Source organism: Protopterus annectens, chromosome 9.part0 (assembly GCF_019279795.1).
Source record: "Protopterus annectens isolate FY-2018-M chromosome 9.part0, PAN1.0, whole genome shotgun sequence".
Taxonomy (NCBI): Eukaryota; Metazoa; Chordata; order Ceratodontiformes; family Protopteridae; genus Protopterus; species Protopterus annectens.
The window spans coordinates 769,187,360-769,213,391 of NC_056743.1; the positions used below are offsets into that span (position 1 = coordinate 769,187,360).

A 26,032-nucleotide genomic window follows, 5' to 3' on the forward strand; every position below is an offset into this window, starting at 1 on the left:
AGGAAATATCTGCATTTCAGGGCAGGATCACTGCACTTTTAGTGCTCTGCACTTCCCTTTGGCTTATCTACTGCTCCCACAGTTTTCACAAAATTTACCCCTACTTGGATGACTGCCTTATTCAGGCAAACAGTCAGGAAAAGCTGCTCAAGCACCTGGCCTTTGTAAAGGACCTACTGACCTCCCTAGGGTAAACTATTAACGAAAAGAAATCCAAACTAGTACCCACCCAAAAAATTATTTTCTTGGGAGCAAGCCTGGACACAGCATCCCAGATGGCATTCCTTGCACCAGAAAAGCAAACTTACCTAACAGGCTACTTCTCTCAACTAGCCACCAGAACCCAGTTATCCGCAAGGTAAATCCTGCAAGCTCTAGGGTTCATGGCCTCCTGCATTCTACTCATTCCGTATGCCAGACTGCATATGAGGAAACTACAGTGGTACCTAAAAAGCCTTTGGTGTCAACACTCTTAAGATCTGGAAACTATCATACCAATGATACCCTGTCTAAGGAAAGATTTTCTTTGGTGGGCAGCAGCATGCAACCACAACAAGGGACTTCCCTTCTCACAACCCCACACTGCCCAGACCCTCACCACAGATGCATCAGACTATGCATGGGTTGCACACCTGGACGGCAGGTGCATTCAGGGCCATTGGAGCCCAAATCAAATACATCTGCACATCAACCAAAAAGAGATGCTAGCTGTTCAGCACGCCCTGACAGCTTTCAGACCCCTACTTTCCCCAGAGCCTCTATTGATCAAAACAGACCACACCACAGTGATGTAGATCAACAAGCAGGGAAGGGACTCACTCTTATCCTCTGTAGGCTCGCCATGACCCTTTGGCACATGGCCTCAGCCATGCAAATACACCTACTAGCACAATTCCTGCCAGGCTCCCTAAACTCTCCAGTGGACAACTTAAGCAGAAACCTGCTAGACCCACACAAGTAGCAACTAAACCACAGATCATTCACCATTGTAACCCAGAAATGGGGCACCTGGTAGGTGGACCTTTTTGCCTCCCACTCCAATCATCAGATCAACAGATTCTGCATTAGGGAACCTCACAGCAAGGCCTGGAAAGTGGATGCTCTATCCTTCCAATGGGTAAACCTCTCAGTCTTTGCATTTCCCCCTCTACCACTCATTTCAAGGGTACTGCTCAAAATAAGGGAGGAAAACCTAAGGGCATTCCTGATTGCCCCAGACTGCCCATGCCAGCACTAGTACCCACTGCTGTCACCCCTGCCACCATGGCACCTACCTCAGATCCCAGCACTCCTGACCCACAAGAATGGAGAATTCATGCATCCCAAATTGCAGACCCTCAACCTGGCAGCCTGGCTTATTTCCTGACCTCTCCTCAAGCTGTCAGCCTAAGCAAACAAGTCCTAGATGTTATACGTGAGGCCAGATGCCCCAGCACTAGAAAATTCTATGCTGACAAGTGGAAAAGGTTTTGCACCTGGATCCAGGCTAAGGGAGCCAAAACAGCACAGCCCTCCCTACCTGTCCTCCTGGATTACCTAGCAGACCTACTACACAGGAGGTGTATCCTTCTCTTCTATTAAAATTCATGCCTCTGCCATCTCTGCTCATTACAGCACAGAGCCAGCTCTCTTCTCACACCCCCTCATCAAACAGTTCCTAAGAGGGGCTAACAACTTAAGGACACCAGAAGAGCTCCTACCCCAGCTTGGGACCTAAACTTTGTGTTGGAAAAGCTCACCCTACCCCCATTTGAACCTGCAGCTTCAGCAGAGTTAAAATTCCTCTCTTGGAAAACAGTCTTGCTTCTGGCCATCACTTCAGCTAGAAGAGTTTCAGAGCTGCAAGCACTCATGGCTGTAGATCCCTACATCATTTTCCATGCTGACAGTGTCTCCCTCAGGAGTAACCCATCATTCATGCCTAAAGTGGTGTCCAGTGTGGCTCTCAACCAATCCATTAATTTGCCCACCTTTTTCCCTAACCCACAAAACAAGGGGGAAAGGATTCTGCACACTGTAAATGTGCGCAGACAGCTCAGATTCTATCTGGATAGGACTAAATCTTTTAGAAAAATTGACCAATTGCTAGTCAGCTTCGCAGCAGGGGCAGAGGGCAAGGCCATATCCAAACAATCTCCAAATGGATAACACACTACATCCATTTCTGCTACAAATAGCATGGTAAACTGCTCCCAAAGGGGGTCAGGATGCATTCCACCAGGGCAACCTCCACCTCTGCAACTTTTCTCAGAGGGGACATCCTGGAGGCTGCAACATGGACTTCTGTTCATACCTTCACCAAGCATTACCACCTGCCTATCTTCTCCAAATCCAGGGCAGACTTTGCCACTGCAGTCTTGCAGGAAATCCTAGCCAGCCCCATGTCTTCTTGACTGCCTCCACCTTTTTCTTCAGTTTTGGGAATCAACCCAAGTGTGATGACTGAAACAGTGAAACACGAAGAACATAGTACAGTTGTGTACACTTAGCATAAATGTAGATGTTTGAGTGTATTCACTGTTGCAGTCCTGGTTTCCCACCCTCCACCCCCCTTGTCTCTCTCTCTCTCCCCCCCCCTCTCCTTACAGGGAATTTTTGCTATTTACTTTCTACTGGTGGTGATGTTCTTCGTGTTTCACTGTTGCATTCATTACATTTGGGTTATGTGCTTGCAGGTTGCCTTCAGTCGGGCTGATTAACAAAGTCTTGGGTCCTGCGTCGGTTGCTGTCCCTTCTTCCATGATGTCAGGTTGTCAGGAGTATAAAACATGTAGCCGACGCCATTACAGCACTCTTTCTTGCCGTGCGGTGCCTGAAGCAAAAGTAGTTCACAGGTGTCAGTTGGCCGACTCCTGAAATTTTCATTTTGGAGTTTCAGAACCGAAGTCTTCCAACTAAAGCTAAGTACCCCATTGAGGAAACTTTAACTTGCTTCTTACCGATGTCAATAAAAGTTAATAATTGCATTACTTGTGGAAGGCAAATACCTCATAAAGATTTTCATTTGTACTGTATTCCTTGCCTAAGCCCTGACCACGATGTACCTTGCTGTCGGTTTTGTGCTTTATTTAATCAGCACACTATCCGTCGTCAGTATATTTTCGCCTCTACATATTTCGGTTCTCTGTTTAATTATCCTGAAATGTCGGTTAGCCATCCGACTACTGGGATTCTGAAAAAACGCAAAGATAAAGACAGCGACAGGCCGCTGAGGTCGAAAACTGCCGACGACACTTCTCCTAAGCCAGTTGCCAGTTCGCCGGTACTCAGTGAGGCGGTTTTGCAGCCCCTGATACCCACTACTACTGATTTGTAGGCCTCTACTGAGATCCATTCAAGATGCTTCAACTATGGAACCCGTGGATGTCTCTACCTTGGATGGGTCCGGAGCCACTGTGCAAGAACCGGATTCTGAGGGTGTATTCAGGCCTACGGACTTGCATATTAAATCAACGCCTCCTTCATTACTTAGGCCTAAATCTCTATCCATTTCTAAAAAACCAATGCCCAGGCCACATGCTCAGGCCTCTATGCCTAAAAAACAAATGATAAGAATGGCTGAAGATCTGATAACTCTAATCAGGGGTAGCCCCCTTCTAAGAGGCCTAGGACTGAGGTTGATTATGAATCTTCTGATCAGGATTCTGTTTTTTCTGACTCTTCTGATGATCTGGATTTGCCCTTACCTACTTAAGAGGGTTCTGATGCAGAGGACTCTATTTCCTCTGCTTCCCCTCCAGAGGATTTTTCTTTTGGGGAAACCTTGCATACTCTAAGGGAACATTTCCACTGGGAAAGTGAGGATTTTTCTGATTCAAAAAAGAGGCTAAGGGATTTCCTCCTCCTACCTCAGCATAGGCCTTTAGCTATTTCTCCTGTACTAGACATTGTTGATGGTGCTTTCTTGGAATCTAGTTTGGCCCCTGATTCCCTGCCTCCTGCTCCCAGAAAACCTGACAGATACTGCAGGGTCCCTGAATCCCACAAGTTCCATTTCAAAAATCCTATTGCAGATCCAGAGACTATTTCACAAGGGCCCAAGGGCATTAAGGCTTCTACTGCTAAAATTCGTATCCCTTCTGATAGAGACTCCAGGGCGCTGGATAGATGGGGTAAGAAGGTTTACACTTATGCAACCTTGGCCATTAGGGCTTTAAACTGACAGTTTCATATGTTAAAATATCAGCAACATGTTATTGGACTGCTTAAAGAGAAAATTATGTTGATTCCCGACTGTGGAAAATAAAGAATTACAGGATTTAATGCATTCTGCCGAACAAGTTGGAAAACATACTTTGCAATGTGGTTTTGATTCATTAGAGGCCTCTTGCAGGGCTGCTGTTACTGGGTCTGTGCTCAGAAGGCATGCTTGACTTAAGGAGCAATCTTTGCCTGATCATGTTAAGGCTAAATTGTTGGATGCTCCTTTAAATCAGGACCGTCTGTTTGCAACAAGACTGAGGAAGTTCTTAAAAAGATGGAAGATAAAGCTAAATCTATGCAAACTGTTAAATATTTTTTACAAGTTCAGCCTTCTAGATTTAGTAGGCACTGGCCCGCTAAGAATTGGTCCTTTCCAACCCCTTCCAGGTCTTCTCAAGCCAAACCCAGACACAGCAAAAATGCCAGGTGTCAGTCCCAGGGGACTCTCAGAACCAAGCAGTGGGGGGCCTCCACTTCAAAGTCTGGGAATAATAAGACCCCCCCCCATGGTAAACTGTCTCAATGACTTTCTTTTAAAATTTCCAAGCACTTATCAACTGACTGCCCCTTTGGGGGGGAATATTGCTCTTCATGCAAAGAATTGGGAACTCATTACTCAGGACAAATGGGTTTTAAATATAGTGTACCAAGGATACAGATTTCACTTCCACACGTTGCCAACACCAAGTGAGTGGCTGGACCTACCCACAAATCAGTGGGTAAAGGCCCAAAATCAAGTACTTTTCTCTCTTAAGCATGGGGGGTATTCAACTGGTACCAGAATAGGAAAAGGGACAAGGTTCATAGGTTGATACTATGCTATCTGCCCTAGGGCATTTACAAGCCTAGCCAGAGTGTGTTTGGCTTTCGCCACCCTTCTTAGATTAGTTTACTGTGCCTCTGTATAGTAGGTCACAGAAGATAGCCCATTTAAGGTTAGTTTACCGTACCTCTGTCTAGCAGAGACACAGAAGAGATCCCAGGGGTAAATTTACGATCTCCCATCCAAACGTCAAGATTCTTCTTGAAGAAGGTCATTGAGGGGCTCTGTCTGACATGGACTGGGATTTGTTCGAGTAGGGGAGCCTCTGGGATATGAATCTGTCCCTCCAGCATGTTCTATTTATTTCTGTGCTGAGGTTTAAGTCACTGGAGCGTGTAGTTCTGATGGATTTGGATTTCTTGAGGTGGAGCATGTCCATTAATTCTGGGTTGGACATTGCTTTATACGTCAGGCACAGATAGCCTATGAGTAGGCGGTAAGCAGCTGAGTAGAGCTGGAGTTTCTTTAGCCTAACTGCATAGGGTATCTGTTTGAGTCCCTTGGTCCTCTTGGTGAGATACTTTTGGGGTCTTTCTAGTTGTAGCAGGTGTCTGGTAAGGTACATTCCAAATGGGGCATTGTATTCAATTATGGGCCTGATGAGTAGAGGGGCACAGTGACCTCTCTTGATCTAGATGTGAACCCCTTCGTGATAAGGTGGGCTATATAGAATGTCTTTCTAACCACTTTGGCAATGTGATTGTCAAAGGAGAGATTGCAATCTACTTGGGTCCCCAAACCCCTAATTACTTCTTCCATACTTAATGGATTACCACCTATGTGGTAATTTGTGGGCACTTTGTTTTTCCCAAAGGGGATGACTATGCACTTTTTGGCATTCAGCTTTAGGCCATGGCTCTGGCACCAGTTATCCGTCTCTGTGAGACCTTTTTGGAGGATGCTTGTGTCAGCCGGCGAGTCGATTATGGCCCCCAGTTTGCAGTCATCTGCAAACTTTGTCAGCCATAGTCCTCCTGTGTTAGCCTGTACCTCAGAGAAATATATACCGAACAAGAGAGGTCCCAGGACTGAGCCTTGTAGGACGCCACTTGTAACTGGTTTAGAGTCTGACATGGCACCTGCAATTCTGACCATGTGGGTTCTATCCCTAAGCCAGTTTGCAACCCATCTTGTGACATACAGGTTGATATTTAAGCTGGTGAGCTTATTTATGATGCCCGAGTGGGGTATTGTGTCGAAGGCTTTTGCAAGGTCAAGGTAGGCTGTGTGGACTTACCTTCCCTTCGTCTATGGCCTTGGTGACTGTTTCAAAGAAATTGACCAGGTTCAAGAGGCAAGATCTGCCCTTAACGAAGCTGAATTGGGTAGGATCCAGTGTTTGGAGGTTCCCAATGTCTTTGTTAATGAGTTCCATGATGATACGCTCGATAGCTTTGCACACCAGGCTAGTTAGGCTTATAGGGCGATAGTTTCCGGGGTCCGTTGTGGGACCACTGCTGCTGTACGCCCTTCTTTGGGTACATATCCTGTTGTAAGGCTGAGACTGAACAGTGAGGGTTCAGTTCTTCTTGGAGCTCGTGTAAAACGCAGCCCGGGACACCGTTCGGTCCCATTGTTGCTGTGTTTTTTTGCTTTGGAGAGGGCAGCTCTCACCTGTGCATCTGTGATGTCAGGGAGGCTACACTCTGTTGAGATAGTCATTTGCTCTCAGCACTCGGGGGGGGGGGGGGGTTTGCACTGAACCTGTCTGCCAGGATGTTGGCAATGTCTGTGGGTTCAGTGTATTTTTTGTCATTTTGCACTAACTCAGAGCATATCTGGGAGTTTCCACCCAGGTTTCTGACAAAACTAAAGAAAGCCTTGTGATTATCTTTAGCGTCTTGTGCAATTTTTCTTTCGAAGCTAGCCTTAGATGATTTTATGAGGGATCATAGTTTCTTGCTAGTACTGATCAGAGTTGCCTTCCCTTTCAGGGATTTTGCTCTATCATGTAGTAGCTTCCTCCTCCTGTTGTACAGCTTATTTATGGCTGGGGTCAACCAGACTGGTCTCTTGCCTTTGGAGGAGTGTGTCTTGGTTTTATTTGGGATAGCATGATCCATGCATTCCTGTAGGTATCCATAGAATGCGTTTGTAAAGGATTCTGCGGTTTGGGCCGTATTTTCCACTGGCCCTGGAGCTTTGAAGGATTCCACCTCAGTTTTGAGAAGTGGGAAGTTTGCTTTTGAGAAGTTTTTGACCGTGGTTTCTTTTGCTGGGGGTGGGGACAGGATATGGATGTCCATAGTGATTAATTTATGGTCAGATCTTACCAATGAGGGGGTATACCTCTGGTATGGAAAATAGAGTCCCCATGTTGGTGATGATCAGGTCCAATATGTTTTCCCCTCTTGTGGGAGTGGTGACCAGTTGTTCCATAGCATTTGAGTTTATAAATTCTAGGAACCGTTGGGCTAGGGTGTTGGGGTTTGAGTAGTGCTCCCAGTCTATGTTTGGGTAGTTAGTCACCCAATATAATGGTGTTTGGAGAGACCTTCATATTCTCCAGTGTCTTCAGGAAAGCCAAGTGGGGTTCCTGAGTTTAGGAGGGTGGTCTGTAGCAGGCTACAAACTGGAAGGCAGTTTTGCCCACTGTTAGTTGCACATGGATGGTCTCAGATGCTTCGTGCAGTGCCACTAGCCTGGAGGTATGGGTATCTTCGATGAATATGGATACTCCCCCTCCTCTTGTGGTTCAGTCCAAGTTTTGGGGCCGAAAAGCATGGTATGAGGTATAGCCTGGTAGTGCTGGGGTGCTCTTGGGAGCCTTGAACCAGGTTTCTGTCACTGCACAGATATCGTATTCTCCATACTGAGGAGAGCCTCGAGTGCGTGCATCTTGAGGTTTAGACTTCTGGCGTTGAGCAGCATTACCCTTAGTTTCTTTTTTCTTGTGTTGTCTAAGGAGGTGGGTTTGTCTTTTGAGCCTTGCCTAAAAAAGGCACTATGGGGGTGGCAAGAGCCTTAGCCAGTATTCAAAAACCCAGGGATGACAGGTGCAAGCCGTCCCTAGAGAACCAACGTGGCTTGTCAAGCATGTCATCCTAGGCTGACAGACACTGGATCCCCTTTGAGTGACACCAATACTTCAGCCAATTGTTGAAATTGATCATTTTGTCTTTATACTGTGGTATCATTCATGGTGAGGGTAAGATGCTACTCAAGGTCAGGGTCATACCAGCCTGGACCACATGATCAGAGAGCTCCTGTATGTCTCTCTTCATGTAATCCAGGGAGGTACGTCTCAAGTCATTCACACCAGCATGAACAATGACGGAGTCATATTTGTACTTGATTTGGAGAGACCTGAGTGCTTGTCTTATGTGGCAGATCCTGGCACCTGACGGGCAGCTTACAGTGACCTTCTACTTGTTCAGACTGGGAAGAGGGACACCAGTGTGTCTGACAATAGAGTCACCTATTACAAGTGTATTAGGTGTGTTGTTTAGCCTTAAGGGCTGTGACTGTGTGGCACACTGACTTTGTGAACTATGTGATACGTGGATATTGTTGTGGGGTAGCAGTTGCTTGGATGTCTGCTTTGGAGGTCTCTGTTGCTTGGGCAGATTTTTATTTAGAGCCTCCGAGTATGTTTTTGTGTGTTTGTGTGTTTGGTTTGCTGTTGCGATAGGTCTATGTGAGACTGGATTTGTGGTGTGTGTGATTACCTTCTCCTCCAGACTGATCGTGCCAGTACTATGTTGAGAGAGCTCAGCCTCCAGTTTGGCTATATAGTTGCACCTCTCACATATATTTGAGCTTGTTGGGAAGAGGAGAGGGTGGTCTGTGTACATAAGGCAGTTGTAACATTGCCTCAAGATTCCCATATTCACCAGCTGGACTGGAGAGTAAACCTGAAACTGACTTTTAGACATGTCAGAATAGTATAAGGAATTACTTTTTAACTTGATCAAAAAGGACCAATAGGGATCCAAGTACTTAAAGGGAGTATGAGGGTGTAGTGCTTTAGTTTATTAGTGCTTACTTATAAGACACTTATCCTAGCTACTGCTGGGTTTTAGAAGGAAAATAGAGTGCTTAATTTGAGATTTGGAACCGTTGTAAGGGAAAAAGTGAAGAGCAGACTTTGTGGAGCCGGGAATAGTTTAAACCTGATTAAGCGGCGCTGCCCGATGCTGAGCTATGCGCAAAAACGTGCAAAAGAGGGTTTTGAGAGGGGGATCAAGGAGTTTGGAATTGACCCAAAATGGCCAATAAAACTACAGTTTCTAGGCAGTAACCACTCCCACAGGGGCAGGCAAGCTGTTCAGTGTTTACCACTGTCACTGATGAACACAGAGACTTCCCTTTAGCCCAAGCAAGCAATGGCCTCCAAGAAACTTACAAACAGTTCAGAACAGCAAATCTGTAACTGAACTTTTTTTAAATTTCAGAAAGTGGGAAAAAGCAAGATTTTTTGTTGTTGTTGTTGTTGTGTTTAAAAATGGCAGAGATACACAAGTAGCAACAAGTTAGAACAGTGCAATAAATGACCCCACACTTGAGTGCTAGGCCAGAGACAGGTAAAATGCAAGTTTTAAGAAAAAACAATTTTAAAATAACTGCAACACAGGAAATGAAGTAAACAGGCTCTAGACGTGTTCTAAATACAGTTTCTAATACTGATATCAAGTTTAGCAAGCTGGAAAATGCCAAAATGTAGGCGGCAATGCAGAAATCTTAACAATCTGAAGAAAAATACTTAAAATCTCTAAAGTGGCTCCTTTCTTCTCTCAGCATTTTCTCCTCTTGGTGGGTGCTTCACCAACAGCAAACAAGTCTGAAAAGATGCCAAAACCACGAGGCAATCTGTTTTTAAGAGAAGGGGATCAAGGAGTTTGGAATTGACCCAAAATGGCCAATAAAACTACAGTTTCTAGGCAGTAACCACTCCCACAGGGGCAGGCAGGCTGTTCAGTGTTTACCACTGCCACTGATGAACACAGAGACTTCCCTTTAGCCCAAGCAAGCAATGGCCTCCAAGAAACTTACAAACAGTTCAGAACAGCAAATCTGTAACTGAACTTTTTTTAAATTTCAGAAAGTGGGGAAAAAGCAAGATTTTTTTGTTTGTTTTGTTTAAAGATAGCAGAGATAAACAAGTAGCAACCAGTTAGAACAGTGCAATAAATGACCCCACACTTGAGTGCTAGGCTAAGGTTTCTACTTAAGACTTTTCCTGGTACCCAGTAAAGTCAATTCATGGCATCCTATCCTGGACCTGTCTACTCTAAACACCTTTTTGGAGATTCCAAAATTCAAGATGCTGACTCTTCACCAGTTACTTCCTATGCTAGGCAAAGATGCCTGGTTGGCAACACTAGATTTAAAAGAAGCATACCTGCAGATCCCAATCAGGGAATCTTGCAGAAGATACCTACGCTTCAAAGCAGGCTACATGCACTATCAGTTCTCTGCACTGCCCTTTGGCTTATCTACTGCGCCCAGGGTGTTCACAAAGTGCCTAGCTCCAGTTATTGCATTTTGCAGGCAAAGAAATATTCAAATATACCCATACCTGGACGATTGTCTAATTCAGGCAGAAAGCCAGGACTTACTTTTGAATCACCTGGCCTTTGTAAAAAGGATTCTAACTTGTCTGGGGTACACCATAAACGAAAATAAATCACACCCGATACCCTGTTAAATTATATTCCTGGGAGCAAGCTTGAATACAACTTCCCAGATGGCTTACCTCACACCAGAAAAGCAAATTCATTTGACAACCTACTTCAAACAAGTGACCACAAAACACCCTGCTATTTGCAAGACAAACACTGCAAGCCTTGGGGTTCATAGCCTCCTGCATTCTTCTAATTCCATTTGCAAGACTGCATATGAGGAAACTACAGTGGTATCTAAAAAGCCTATGGTGTCAACATTCTCAAGAGCTAGAAACAATTATTCTTATTATACTTTGCCTACGCCTAGCATTCCTTTGGTGGACAGAGGCCTGCCACCAAAACAAGGGACTACCTTTCACACCACCCCCTGCCACCCAAACCCTAACAACAGATGCATCAGACTATGCATGGGGGGCTCCCCTGGCAGGGAAGTGCATTCAGGGCAAATGGAACTCAAGTCAAATGCACCTGCTTATCTCAGACAGCCTTCAAGGACCACATTCTTCCAGGAAAACTAATGGTAAAGACGGACAACACCACTTTTATGTGGTACATAAGCAGGGGGGGTACACATTCTTACCCCCTCTGCAGACTAGCCATGGCATTGTGGAACACAGCCTTGAGCTACCAAGTGCACCTACAAGCTCAGTTCCTGCCAGGAAAATTAAATACACTGGCAGACGGACTAAGCAGAAACCTCATGGACCCACACGAGTGGAAACTGGAACCAAGTATTTTCAATATGTTGACAAGCAAATGGGAGAGCCCAGATATAGACCTGTTTGCCTTTCCCCAGAACTAACAATTGGACAAATTTTGCACAAGGACTCCCCACAAACAAGCCTGGAAAGTGTATGGTCTGTCCTTAAGCTGGAAAAACCTATCAGTCTATGCCTTTCCCCCTCTGCCTCTGCTCTCCAAAGTACTACTAAAAATCAAACAGGACAAGCCAAGGATGATTTTGATTGCTCGAGACTGGCCATGCCAACACTGATATTAACCCCCTCCTGCGCAGTGTGTCACGGTTATCTCCATGGCACCTGCCTCAGATTCCTTCCCTGCTGTCTCAGCAGGAGAACCAGATTCTGCACCCTCAGCTTCCAATACTGAACCTTGCAGCCTGGCTAAGTACTTAATCTCTCCTTTACCATCCCTCAGCAAACCTGTGATATATATCATTTTAGAGGCAAAGAGGCCTAGTACTAAAAAATTTTATGCTGAAAAATGGAAAAGGTTCTGTGCCTGGAACCTCCGATATTACAATACTTAACTGAGATGCTTCACAAGGGCCTGTCTTTTTCCTCCATTAAAATCCACACCTCAGCCATTTCAGCTCATTATAACGCAGAACCTCCCCTTCTCTCATCCACTGCTCAGGCAGTTCCTCAAAGGGACCAAAAATTTTGAGACCACCCAGGAGAGCTCCAAACCCAGCCTGGGACCTTAACTTTGTCTTGGAGAAACTCACTCTACCTCCTTTCGAGCCAGCTGCTACTGCAGACTTAGTTTCTTTCTTGGGAAACAGCTTTCCTTTTAGCAATCACTTCAGCTAGAAGGATATCTGAGTTACAGGCCCTTATGGCAGTGGAGCCTTTCCTAGGTGGTATCCAGTGTGGCTCTTGAATCAGTCCATTCATTTGCCAACCTTTTTTCCCAATCCACAGAATAAAGGTGAACAGATACTGCATTCCTTAGATGTGCACAGACAACTTAGATTCTACTTGGACAGGACTAAACCTCAAAGGAAATCTGAACAACTGCTGATGGCATTTTCTGCAGGGACAGAGGGGAAGGCTATTTCAAAGCAAACCATTTCTAAATGGTTAAGACATTGCATTAATTTCTGCTATAAGCACCATGTAAAACCTATCACCCAGGGGATCAGACCTCACTCCACCAGGGCTGCATCTACCTCTACAGCCTTTCTCAGAGGTGTCCCTAGCAGGGACATCCTAGAAGCTGCTACCTGGAGGTTCTGTACATACTTTCACCAAGCATTATCATTTGCCAATTTTCTCTAAATCCAGAGCTGGCTTTGCGACTGCAGTCTTGCAGGGCCTTATAGTTGGCCCTAATGCTATCCAAATTCCTCCTCCCAACCATAGCTTTGGGAATCTACCCAAATGTAATGACTGCAGCAGTGAAACATGAAGAACATAGTACAGTTGTGTGCACTTAACATAAATGTTGATGTTCGAGTGTATTCACTGTTGCAGTCCTGGTTACCCTCCCTTCAGCCCCCCTAACTTCTTTTGATTATACCTCTACTTTCCTTTACTATGCTTAAAAGCCTTTTTAGTGTATTTGTTTTTTTGTTGGAGGTATATCTTTGTGCTTTTATGTTTAATTGCTTCCCATTATGGGGGCACCTGACATCTGGGGCAAGAAAAACTGATGTAATTGCGTCAGCTGCATGTTTTATACCCCTGACGACCTGACATCATGGAAGAAGGGACAGCAACTGACGCAGGACCCAAGACTTTGTTAATCAGGCCGACTGAGGTCAACCTGCAAGCAGATAACCCAAATGTAATGAGTGCAACAGTGAATACACTCGAACATCTACATTTATGGTAAATATACACAACTGTACTTTCTTCCACCATAACCTAGCTCCCTATTTGGGGGATCCTGACAGCTGGGGCAAGAAAAAGTGATGTAATGGCGTTGGAAGCCTGATTTTATACCACTGACGACCTGGCATCAGTTTTGGAGTGACAGCAGCTGACTCAGAAATACTAAGCCTTTGGTATTCGGGCCGACTGAGGGCTACCCCTGGCAGGATGACCCAAGTGTGATGACTGCAACAGTGAAACATCTACATTTATCTTAAGTGTACACAACTGTACTTTCTATTTACACAGGACAAAAAATTTAAGGAAAACAGACTAGTTGGTTGTCCGTTTATCACCTCAAACAGGCTGGGATCTCTCAATTTCTAAAGTTACCTTGGCCAGATGGATAACTAATTGCATTTCCTTTGTATATTCCCAGCAAGGTCTCTCCCTACCAAAATTCCCTAAAGCTCATTCAGCTAGATTCACGGTCACTACTTCTGCCTTCTGGTCTAGAACTTTTATTGATATTTGCACAAGCAGCTACCCGGCTTAATGCCCATACCTTTATTGCTTTTTACAAGCTAGACTTGACTTCGAGGCAGAGCTGCTTTTGAGTCAGATTTTTTCTGGAATATCCTTCCATAACAGCTACCTAACATTCACGTAGCTGGGGACTTTGTCCCATATTTTGAGGAAGAATGAAAAAGACAATATCAGATATTAGTTATGTACTTACCATAACTATGCATATGGGTTGACCATTTTCATTTATCCTTTATCTCCCTCTCTCCTTCCACCTTCCTCTCCTGCAATGACCTGATGACCTTGCCACAGCTGGTTTTCTTACTTGTATGCTGCTGAGTATTTCGTCACTTTCCTCCATGATGGCTGAGTGACTGTGGAGGCATTTGCATTTGGTCCATTTTTATTCCTTCCTTTGTCTTTCAGCCGTGTAATGAATTGTAGAGAATGTGGGAAATGACATTTGAGACAGCCTGTTGAAATACCCAGATTGTGGCAGAAGGTTCTACATAAAGCATTTAAAAAGTACTTGCTATGCTGAGAAGTGTTTTTATCAGAAGCCCCACTAGTGAGTGCTTTAGTAGCCTGTCTGATGTATTAAAAGTCACACCATTTGTTGTTAGTTTAGATGTTCTTCATCTCACATTGCTGCAGTCCTAACACTTGGGTAGTCCGCTCCCTCCCCCGGGGCGCCCCGAATCAGGTATAAGGCTGGCGTGGTCGGGGCGCATTTGACTGACATCAGAAGAAACGGTACAAAATGCATGCGCACGCCACATCCTCGGCCTTTTTTTTTGCATGGTCCGCAGCAGAAGCAGTGCAGTGCAAATTCATGCCTCTGAAATTTTTCCTTTGGAGTTTTCCAGATCAAGTCAGAGTTGGTGGTACCGTTGGGGAAAGAATATTTTTTTTTCTTGCCTCAGTGGTTTACCGGATGTCAGAAAAAGTGAACTGTATTTTGTGGGACCTGTGATTCCGCGTAGACTATAATATGTGTTGTGTATATTGTGGACCTGAGCACGACAACGTTGTGGGTCGCTTTTGGCTAGGTTTAATAAACGCTCGCGTTTAGGAAAGGCTGGAATGTGTCAGTGGTTGGTTTTTGGGAAGCGTGCATTACAATATGCCGCCGGATGCTCCGCCCGCCTCTCAAAGAAGCTGCAAAAGCAGAAGAGTTAGCTAGGTTAGACAAGTTGCCGAGGCGCCCGGGCGGTTTCCGGTTCTTTAAATAGAGGTCAGGAACCGAGTGGTTCTCTGAGAATCTCTGAGTCTCCCAGGCTTTACGTCATGTGGATACAGGATGTGGCTACAGAGGCAGGCAGGTCAGGCTACAGGGCTCAGATTACCTCCTCCCCCTCTCCTGTGTCTAGGCTCTCTTTCTTCTGCTTCCAAGGCTTCTCCTAGAGGCAGTCTCTAGTTTAGCTGCTGGTGGCTACCCTAGTTCTTCTTCAACCTTAAGCAGCCAAGACATGCTAAAAAATGGCAGAATTTTAATTACTTTAATTGAGGCCTCTATGCCTCCTTGGATAAGAGGCCTAGGATGAGCAGGTGTGGGGACTATGAGCAGGTCGGATGTGTCTGAGTCTTTAAGTTGGCTGACTCTGCTTCCTTGATATTCTTCTTCTGATGTTGATGATTCTTCTCTCCTTCTCTCCTTCTGCTTGAGACCCTTTCTCCTTTTCTCTGACTAGAATGAAGAGGCCCAGAAGAGAGAGACTTTAAATGGGAAGGTCAGGGGACTCTCTTGTTTTAGGAAATTTTGTTTTTGGAATTCATAGAGGCTTGGCTATATGTGGTGTTTGTGGTGTCCTGTTTTGACTGTGGTGGAAGATGTGCTTTGCCTGATTTCTCTTAATCCTGATTCTTTTATTACAGGGTAAGAGGTATTACAGGGTATTACAGGGTGCCATGTTAAGGCAGAAAAGGAATAGGCTCCTAGGGCAGACCGCTGTTAGGTTAGGGAGGCCTAAGGGATGGTAAGAGGCTGGTTACTCTTCCCCGTTCCCAAGAAGAAGCTTTGGCCAGCCACTTTGGAATGATAAAAGAAGAGTTTATACTTTGAACAACCCCAAACAGAGCTAAAGCTTCAAATTGCCAGTTTCATATGTTAAAATATCAAAATTATCTGCTTGAAATGAGGTGATTGTAGATGCTCAAGGTAAGGTATACATTGGTAAAGAGTTACAGTGCATAGTGGTGGCAAGGGTTTTGATGCTGTCTTCTCTTGCAATGTGGTGGCTGTAACCGGCAGGCCTTCGGGGCAGGCACTAGGATGTGTTCTCTTCGCAAATGCCTGGCTTGTTTGGATCAAAATTATCCTGACATGTTAAAACTAGGGATTGGAATGCCCTTGCTATGCAGATTCTTGTTTTTTTCTGTTGAGTTGGTGCAGAAGAAAAAGGAAGACAAGGCTAAGTCTATGCAAACTTACAAAGATTCTTCTTGGTTGTTAGTCCAAAGTGGCCTACTAAGGGGTGGGCAGGCAGACGAAGGGGCTATGAGTCTAGGTCTAGTCTAAGCCAGTCCTGCACAGGGGGGCAGAGGTCAGCTCTTTCAGGCTCAGAGGTCAGGGGCTCTTTCAGGCCTAGGGGTGAGGGCAGGGGTGCTCCCTCAGGGTGAGCCCAATTTCTACTCAGACTAAGTAAAGAACTCGCCTACAGCACCTTTGTATAGTGTCATACTTTCTGGCAAAGAAAACGGGGTCCAAGGTTATTGCTTGGGTGTTGGATTGGATATGATTTATCAAGAGTTTTATTTTACCTTGGCCTTTCTAAAGGTGGGTAATCCTTTCAACAAATAAGAGGCCTCCAAGCAAATTTCGTTAAAACAAATTCTTGTGGATTTAAATGGTTCCTATGCTGTAGGCAGTCTTAGATTTTAAATAGGGGCCATATTTTTATTAAAGGAATAATGGAGACCAACAAAGATTTATGGATCCTCACTTGGTTCTGGAAAATAACAACAAGTTCAAAATGTTTGGGTTACAACAACTTTTGACTTTAGGCAAGGATTACCCATGGTAACTTTGATCCTCTCATGAGGCCAACTTTACCTCTCAGAGACTAAGTTTCAGGACACTATCAGACTAGGGACTTTCTACCACTGCCCTCTCATTGCCCTTTAGACTAACTACTAGAGTTCTGTTATCTGCGTTTGCCTTCTGCATCCATAGCTTTCTTCAGGCTAAAAGAATACAATTCTATCCTTTATTGACCACAAAAGGATCCTGGCTCATTTAAGCTTGACGAAGCAGTGCTAATATTACAAATCTATTAAGTGAACGAAAGATGCAGTCTTCTGGAAGAAAGAGTAAATAAAAAGTCCAAAACATTGTTCTCTCAAGACAAGAAAGCCTATCTAACCTGGGGACAAAAGTGAGCCATTCTTCTTTCTAACCCGACAAAAAAAAGACCGATCCTTTCTCTTCCACCATCATCTCTTCTTCAGTCCGGGCTAGCCTTGCTGACAAATCCCTCCAAGCCATAGGGTTCCCTTTTCCTTGTATTCTTGGTGCTTCCCATGGCACGTAGCAAGGACAGTCCTTCAATATCTCAAAAAAATGATAGAATTGTATCTTGGTGCTCTTGAATGTCTTCTGTCATATGTAATACCTGTATCTAGGGAAAATTTTGCGTGGTGGGCTCAGGTCAATCAGGACACTGTGTGGACTCTGTGACCCGGCCAGAGGCGGACCAGATGTGAGACTTTGGATGAGTCAGATTCTAAACAGGATACTCTCAGAACGGAAAGTGGACGAAGGACAAGTCTAAAGTCGTGACTAGAGACAAAGCAGATCAGCATCTTGTGTTAGCAGTCCAGCTTGTAGACAAGTCTTCTCAAGGATTACTGCATTTCCAGGCAGGTGTTGATCTATGGTTAGACAACAGTTTGGTCATGTGGCATCAACACAGAAGGCAAAATACATTCTACATCTCGAGAGAACAGCTTCTTCAACTCCTCTGCTCTACAACAACAAGCCTTTGGGAACCGAGTTGAAATATTTGCTGGCCAAGCCTGCTGCCGAGTTGAGATTACTCTATTTTTTCTGGTTTTTTGGGTTGCAGGCCTCTAAGCAGTTGAGCCTTTCTTAATTTTTTCGTGTTGGCTTGATCACCACTTATTTCAATTCTTCCTTATGCCTAAAGTGGTTTCTAGTGTGGGTTTTAAATTTAACATTCATTTCATTTATTTTTTAGGTAAACATCTTCCTTTGAAAAGATTTTTTTATACTTTAGAAATACACAAGCAAACTATTTTTATTACTTTAGATTATGCAAAGTCTTGACATATCAGCAGTTATTAGTTTCTTTTGTTTTGGCTACTCAGCAGTTATTTGTCATTATTTTTGCAGAACAGTGGATTTCTTTGCATTGGCTTGTTATTTATCATTATTTTTCAGATTCCAGCTGGGATTAGGCTCCACTAGGCTACTGCATCTAGTGAGATTCCAGCTGGGATTGACCTCCAGATATTTTGAGGCATTCCACTTGGTTCAGTGCATTAGGGTTCTAGGGGATATTTTGGAGGCAGCCGCCTCTAGTTCCAGCTGGTTTTGCTAATGCATCCTTGCAGGAGGCAGCTTTGCTCCCAGGAGCATGTTAGGCTGCCATCTCCTGCCTCATGCATTTTGGGTACTCCCTTAGTGTAGCTTTTGGGATGACTGCTGGAACATATCCACATTTTGTACCTCCAATAAATGGATAACTGAAGATCCTGTAGTACGCAGTCTTTGGCATTCTTGATAAGTGTTGCTGAGTGTGATTGTGTTGTGTGGGTTGAGTTTGTCATCTCTGTACCTACAGCATACCATATATGTTGTATATGTTGAGTTTATATTTATGTTGTGCTTGTTGGTATTTTAGATATATTGTACATGGTTGATTGTTCTTTTAGGTCTAGTTTGTTTTGGGGCAAGAAAAGGATATGATGCGGTTATTTTTGGTATTATGCTGGCTCTGATGTCAATGCGCTTGACCGACGTTTTGATTTTTCACTCATGCATTCGCCGACCGAGGTGTTCTGGATCAAAAAAGTGTGTTTGACCCGCGATCATAATCTGTTTATGCACCGACGCGTTCTGATGGATGTTTCCTTTTGCATAGCTCAGCAGACCTTAGTCATGTTTTTTTTTTTTTAATTTGTTAGTCATGTAAACACACTAGGCGCAAGAATCTTTTCAAAATATATTCTGGGAGCACTGCCTAAATGACTTATAGTAACTCAAAATGCAAATGGATTATGGACGTCAGTCCAAGACTACAGGATGAAGCTTGTTTGCTCATGCCTTGAATTCCCTGCATTGAATTGTAATGACTGTTATGCACAGCACAGATTTTGAGGAAAAGTTAAATGACAAAACTATAGGACTTAATGAGCTATACAGTTGCTTACAAATTCTCATATTTAATATAGTATAGTATATTGACATTTTTGAAACTGAAATATGCTTTGTATCGATGCATGCTGTAAGACTTAAGATGCATAATGAATCTAGGTAGTATTCTGATACCATACCTATAATTCTGATGTCATATACTTTTGCTTGTGGTGACATTAAGAAATAACCATGCAAAAATGACATTAGTTCCAACTGTAATTATATTTGATTGCTGTTTAAAAAGAAAATAATGATTTGAATATAATCCTTTTTTTTTCTTTCTGTGTAAAGGTTTTACAAAGTTTGGCTAAAGATAAATATCCTCCTCAATCGTTTGAACAAGTTGGAACCCGAATAGCCAAGGTTTTGGAAAAGGTATTACAGTTTTTGTACTTGCAATTTAGTCTTGCATTGTTTTCCAGTGTTCGTTGTTTCACACAAATGTTTAGAAAAGAGAGAGCATTACACAGTCTGTTAAACCTGGTCATAAGCACAGTATGCCTGGCATTTAAGCAGAACTACAAACATTTTGGCTACCTTAAACCACAGAGTAATCTGTGTTGTTTGACAGATTTTTTGTAATTGTTTTCCAGCTAAATACCGAGTAGTTTTCATGTCGCAGTTTGGTAATTCTCTGATAAAATATTCATTAGTGTATGATTGTACAGCTCATTCTTGGATTATAACCAATGGCCTTGGCATCAGTAAGTGCCCATCTTCAGATGCCATTGGTTGTGAGGAGGTGTGACCTCCTTGAACTAGAGAGGCACTTTAGATGTTGTTTATCTTTTTACATTATCCTGAATGTAGTACCTTCCTGGGATAATAATCTGATCTAATGTTGTCCATTTTATTCTTCCTTAGTGAAAGGGGTTTATGGATCCGATCCTTGTATCTGACTCGGCCACATACTTCAGACTTTGGATCCAATTCTCGAGCTCCTCCTCCTACCCATAATGCCCTAGTCCATGCTCAATATCTCGCATCTCATTTTCCACCATCGTGCTTAGATGTAGGATCCTTATCTTGCAGCATTTTGTTGAGTTTTCAACAGTTTTTTTTTACCTGAAAAGTTTACCTTTCCTACCGAAAATTTGTATCCATTATTATTACAACCTTCCTCTTAGTTTACAGTTTCCCTTTTCTGTGTTAGGAGAGTAGTTTCTATACTTGTATAGTATATTCTTAATTTACCATAGTTGGTAAATTTTTTCTGATCATACCTATTCTGTCCTACCATTTTTACAGGGTAATTCTTGATTACTGTTGCTGGTATTACTTTCTTTCTATAATATTTTCTTAAAAAAAAAAAAAAATCATCCTTTCTACTATTATGGCTGACAAGCTAACCGGTTTTAAAAAAAATGCACTTCTTGTGCTCATAAAATCTGTAACTTAGATGCCTACAAGGAGTGTATATATTGTCTTGGAGCAGCCATCTTAACACCAGCTGCTCATTCTGTGCAGTCTTCATTATTAGGGCTTTAGCTGATAGGGGCAACAAACTGATACTCAATGGTCTACTTTTTCCTTCAACTGTGTCATCTTCAGGTGCTGAAACTCCTAGTAAAGACTTCAGACCTGAGAGTACACTCTCCATATCGAAAATCTTTGGATCTGGTCATTATTTCAGCAAGCACTACAGTTAAAGTTACAGATCCCAAGTCCTGTGCATACATCATACACTCCCAGAGCTCATTCACCAGAGTTTCTATTAGATCCAGTCTCCTCTTGGTTCCATTACCCTTTTATGCAAACTCTCAAAAAGCATTTTAGGCCCCGTCAACCACATCATCCACCATGTCCTCCAGAAGTTTTTCCGAAGCAGACATGGATAGGATGATGTGAAAATTCCTCCGATCCAGATGGGGGTCATCTGAGCTTCATCCACTTTTGAATCCATGAGTCTTCCAGCCACTACTTACACAGTGCCTTCTCCGATCAGTTGTTCAGTTTTGGAGCCCCAGAAACTGACAGCTTCAAGAGTTCTGGAGTCAGATCTGAAGAGAATTACCTCCTTTATTTAAACTTCCCTGACCAGTTCTGCTTCTATTCCTTCAGATCAGAACGTGTCCCAGAGCTGAAGCATTGGTGTCTGATCAGTGGGGCCAGGATCTACTCTGATGTTATCGGATCCATCCCGCACCCTTTGGAGCTTTATCACTGGACAGCTCATGCTCAGTTCCTTCCTCCAGGCACAGATCCAGTTAGAGTTATGATCTACCCATACTGGCAGCCGCTGCTCTGGTGTGGGTGGGCCACTGCTTCTCTGGGTCCACCTGCTTTCGAGGCTGTTTTTTTTTCTCTCTTTCAAGAAGTCCAGTCTGTCATCCCTTGGATCCACCTCCTATTCCTTGAGCTCTTCTGATACCTCCCCTGAACATCCCCCCCCCAAGGAGATGCATTGGAAGAGGACGTATAGTAGGAGGCACATTGATTCCCCATTGGAATCTCTTACTGAAGATACTGATTTCGAGGAAAGAGTCTCCCAGGCCACCACCTGATGTCTCTCAAAAGGAGTCAGTATTTTTGGAGGATTTTGGTTCTGACCCATCTACGTTTTGGGTGACCGCCACACCCCACCCCCACCCTGGCAGATTAACTTATTGATCTGGACTGTCGCTGGGCATGGAAGAAGCCAGATTCCATTGACTCAATAGTGAGTCAACCTGACAAGTTCCTAGCTCCCCACAAAGACATATTTCACTTGAGCAAGCAGTCCCCATAGATGTTAGTGTTGGCGGCAGCCACTAAAAAGGAGCTAGCAAAACACTGGAAGATTCAGAAAGTGATTCTTTGCCACAGTGACATTCACCTTAAGGTCTGTTAACTGTTTGGCACACTTTATAAGGCTACATAGAGATTTTACCAAATTACTTTCTCTGAGTCCACGTCTGCAGAGTAATTAAGAAGATCATCTCAGCTGGCCACTAGTTTCTAATGGGTCCATGAGGTTGATTTCTCACACAGCTGAAAGCACCTCACAGACGGCTTCCTCATGCATTACGTAAGGAGACATGCCTGAATGCAGCTATGTGACTTTGCAGAGCCTTTCTAAGCCTGTTTCATCAAACTTCTTTTGATGGAATATCTTTGTTTGGTCTGTTTTTGAAAAGTGCTTACCTACAGCAAACAAGAAGGAAAGACCTTTTCTGCCTTGAGAGTCAAGTTTTCTACCTCTCAATGAACATTCTCTAGAAATCAGAGAGGTGGTAAGAAGATGTAGTTTTGCAGATTTCAGGGACCTTTCCAATATCCGCATGGAGACAGCTTAGTCAGAGGAGGGAGTTCTAATGGTAGATGCTACCCTAGAGATGGTGGAGGCCCACAGAATCAGGGTTTCTGAGATTCATTTCCAGATAGGCCCTATCAGCATTACCCAACTAGACACCTGTGGAGGCAGTCTAGGGATGGTTGTCCTTGCACCGAAATACCTGGGCTCCTATAACTAAAGATATCTGGGTGCTAAAAATATCCAGAGATTACTTCATACCATTTTCCCAACTCCTAATCTACAAAAGGACTCTTCCCAATGTTCCTCCTAGTCAGAGGAAGGCAGCAGCACAAGAAATTTGAAAGCAACTAGACAAAGGTCATCCAGCATGAGGTCCTACCAGACCAAACAGGATTTTGAACTTACATTTCTTTTTAATGCCCAAAAAGACAGGGGACCTGAGATCATTTCTTGATCTAAGCAAACTGAAACCAGTACAAGAAAGTCAGAGATCCGAATGGTTACAGTTCAGACCATTCTGCCATTTCTGCACAAGGGCATTTGGATGTGCTCTGTAGATCTAGAGGTTGCTTCCTATAGCATCAAAATAAACAGGCGCTCCCAAAGATATTTACGCTTTCTGCTGGGAGCCAATCATTACCAATTCAGAGCCCTGCCCCTTGGACTCACCACAGCTCCCTGGGTGTTCACTAAATGTGTGGCAGTGGTGGCAGCTCACTTGAGACTAAAAGGATTCAGAGCATCTCCATACATAGACGACTGGCTCCTCACCTTCCCGTCTTCGCATCTCCTTTAACAATCCAGGGACTATTTTCTCCATACTTGTCTTTCACTGGGAATAACGGTCAGTTATGCCAAGTCAAGTCTGACACTGGTACAGATGCTGGAGTTTATTGGCACACATCTGAACACAACACAAATTGCATCATTACCTTCTCATCACATAGACACACTCAGATGTCAGTTTCATCAGATTCTATCCCATCTGTCTCCAGACAAGTTAATTCTTCCAAGTGCTGTCTCTATGGCAGCAGCAGTAGTCCTGATGTTCTCCGTGTTTCACTGTTGCAGTCATTACATTTGGGCTATCCTGCCGGCAGGTTGCCCCCAGTCGGCCCAAACTCCAAAGTCCTGGGTCCTGTGTCGGCCGCTGTCGCCCCTTCCCTGACATCAGGTCATCACTGACGGAAAAGATGCAGCCGACACCATTTTCTTCAGTCTTTCTTGCCGCGCGGTGCTTGAAGCAGAAGCAGTTCGCAAGTGCCGGTCGGCCGACTCCTGAGATTTTCGTGTTCGAGTTTCAGATCCAAAGTCTTCATTAAAAGCTAAGTACCCCGTTGGGGAAACTTTTTTTTCTTGCTCCAGACCGATGTCAGAAAAAGTTAATAATTGTATTTCTTGTGGGAAGCAAATACCTCATAAGGACTTTCATTCTTACTGTATTCCTTGCCTAGGCCCTGACCACGACATTTCTAGTTGTCGGTTTTGTGCTAGATTTAACCAACGCACTATTAAGCTTCGATACGATTTTGCATTAAGCTATTTTGGGCGAAGATTTAATTATACAATGTCATTAGATAGCCATCCCACTACCGGAGTTCACAAAAAGCACAAAGAAAAAGACAGGCAACTGAGGTCCAAAACCGACAATGAAGCTTCTCCTAAGCAAGTTGCCGGTTCGCCAGTTCTCAGTGAGGCGCTTTAACAGCCCCTGATGCCCGCTACTTTAGAGTTGCAGGCCACTACCAACTCTCCCACGTGGAGTCGGCCAGGCCGCTGGAAACTCAAGGTATTGGAGCCTCGGAGATTATTCCCTCAGATGGGTCCGGAGCTGCTGAGCAGGCATCGGCTTCTGAGGGTGTATTCAGACTTAAACAATTATATATTAAACCGACTTCAAAGGCAAAGACTAAAACACCTTTAAAGGCAAAGAAACAAGTTCAATAGCCACATGGACAGGCCTCCATGCCCAAAAACCAGGTGCTCAAAATGGCCGAAGACTTAATTACCTTGATCAGGGGTTCCCATCCCCCTCCTGATAAGAGGCCTAGGCAAGAGACAGACTATGAATCTTCAGATCAGGTTTCCATTTCTTCTGATTCCTCTTCTGATCAGGAATATTCTCTTCTCCCCCTATGAGGATTCTGATGCTTAAGAATCAATTCCATCAGCTTCTCCTCCTGAGGACTACTGTTTTGGGGAAACCTTGCATACCATGAGGGAACACTTCCACTGGGAGAGCCAAGACTTTTCAGAATCTAAGAGGAGGCTCAGAGACTTCCTTTTACTACCTCAACACAGGCCTCTAGCTATTCCACCTGTGTTAGACATTGTAGATGACATGTTCTCAGAGTCTAGTCTGACCCCTGACTCCTTACCTCCAGCTCCTGTTAACTCATTAACCCCGAATACCTTCTCATGGCGCCTCTGTGCTTACACCCGAGCGCACCATGAGAAGATATGAATTGCAAGCTGTTACCCCCGAGTGCCTTCCACAAGAGCAAGAAACTCTAGTGCTGATTTATAGTTGTGCTTAATGTAAAACATGCTGAAATCGTAATTTAACTTGTAATTTACCTTCTAGAGTTACGATTCAGCATGTTTTAACATTAAGTTCACATTAAAGTTTTAGCCGAAAATCCGATTTTAAAAGATGTTGATAAAGCAAGTGGTGGCAGCCAATCAGAGCCACCACTTGGGTAATACTCCACCCCCAACTTTATTTTCTTTTTTTTCCCTCAATAAATAGAGGGACCAGTGACAGGTATTTTCCTTTCTTTTTTCCTGATATTTGGAAATTTTACCTGCTACTGGAACCCTCTCTTTTACTTCTGCACTCACGGATTAAAGGGAGATTAGTTGGAGAGCAACACCGGTTCTGGCGTTCGGAGTTCCCGTTAATTCTGCGTTCCTCTCCTTGGCCGAAGAACTGCTCTTGTTTAGAGGTTGGTTGTGGTATTTATATCCTGCAACAGATTGTGTGTGACTTATTTTTTTTTATTTGTGAAAGGCAGCTTGAAGAAAGCTTACTCTGAAGTTGAACTGAAATTTTTAGTGGTCTAATTCCGCCGAGCATTTCGTTACTTGGTGCAATCAGTGGTGTTAGGATACAGCTAACATCCGTTACTATTTGCTACGTTTCGTTGTAAAAGCAGTGCTATTGGTATTTACTGGGTTTGTTTCCTTGTATTGCAAAGCATCTGGACATAATGAACTTTTGCTTGTGCTGTCTGAGGTGGTTAGCTGAGGTGGACCAGTAGTAAAAACGCTCGAGAAACTTGTTTGTAGCCTTACTTGGAAGGTTTGAGATTGTAGATTCTTTAGTAGCAACTTTAATTGCCAGCAAGACTTTGCAGACACTTTTGGGGTGGGGAAGACTTGTGAAAGAATACAGAATGTTGATTTGTTTTTATAGTTGGAATGATGTAGACATTGTAATGGGAGGCAGGAATGTCATTTCCGGTTATCTTGAGGGTTGAAAAGTGCACAGCTGGTCTTAAGATTGAGGTATCCAAACAGATTAATTTGCATGTCGTTTCAGTGTTTTTTAAATGGGATACGACTTGACACAATGTGCCTTAAACGCTTGGCTTTAGATTATTTAGCTCTACCAAATGCTGGTTTTGCACTAGCGTCTGAGCTTTGGTGTAGCTTTCTGTATGGAAAGTATGAGCTGTATTTGAGGTTCTC

The 26,032-nt window shown here is 43.8% G+C and overlaps 1 protein-coding gene across 2 annotated transcripts in view; it reads left to right on the forward strand.

Moving 5' to 3' along the window:
• The window catches only part of TTC17 (tetratricopeptide repeat domain 17), a 3,338,929-nt gene that overhangs the window by 2,870,236 nt on the left and 442,661 nt on the right, over positions 1-26,032 (forward strand). For both annotated transcript variants that reach the window (XM_044083397.1, XM_044083398.1), the window contains one exon: positions 19,399-19,482. In XM_044083397.1, coding sequence (XP_043939332.1) covers positions 19,399-19,482 — 84 coding nt within the window. The remainder of the gene's footprint in view (positions 1-19,398; positions 19,483-26,032) is intronic.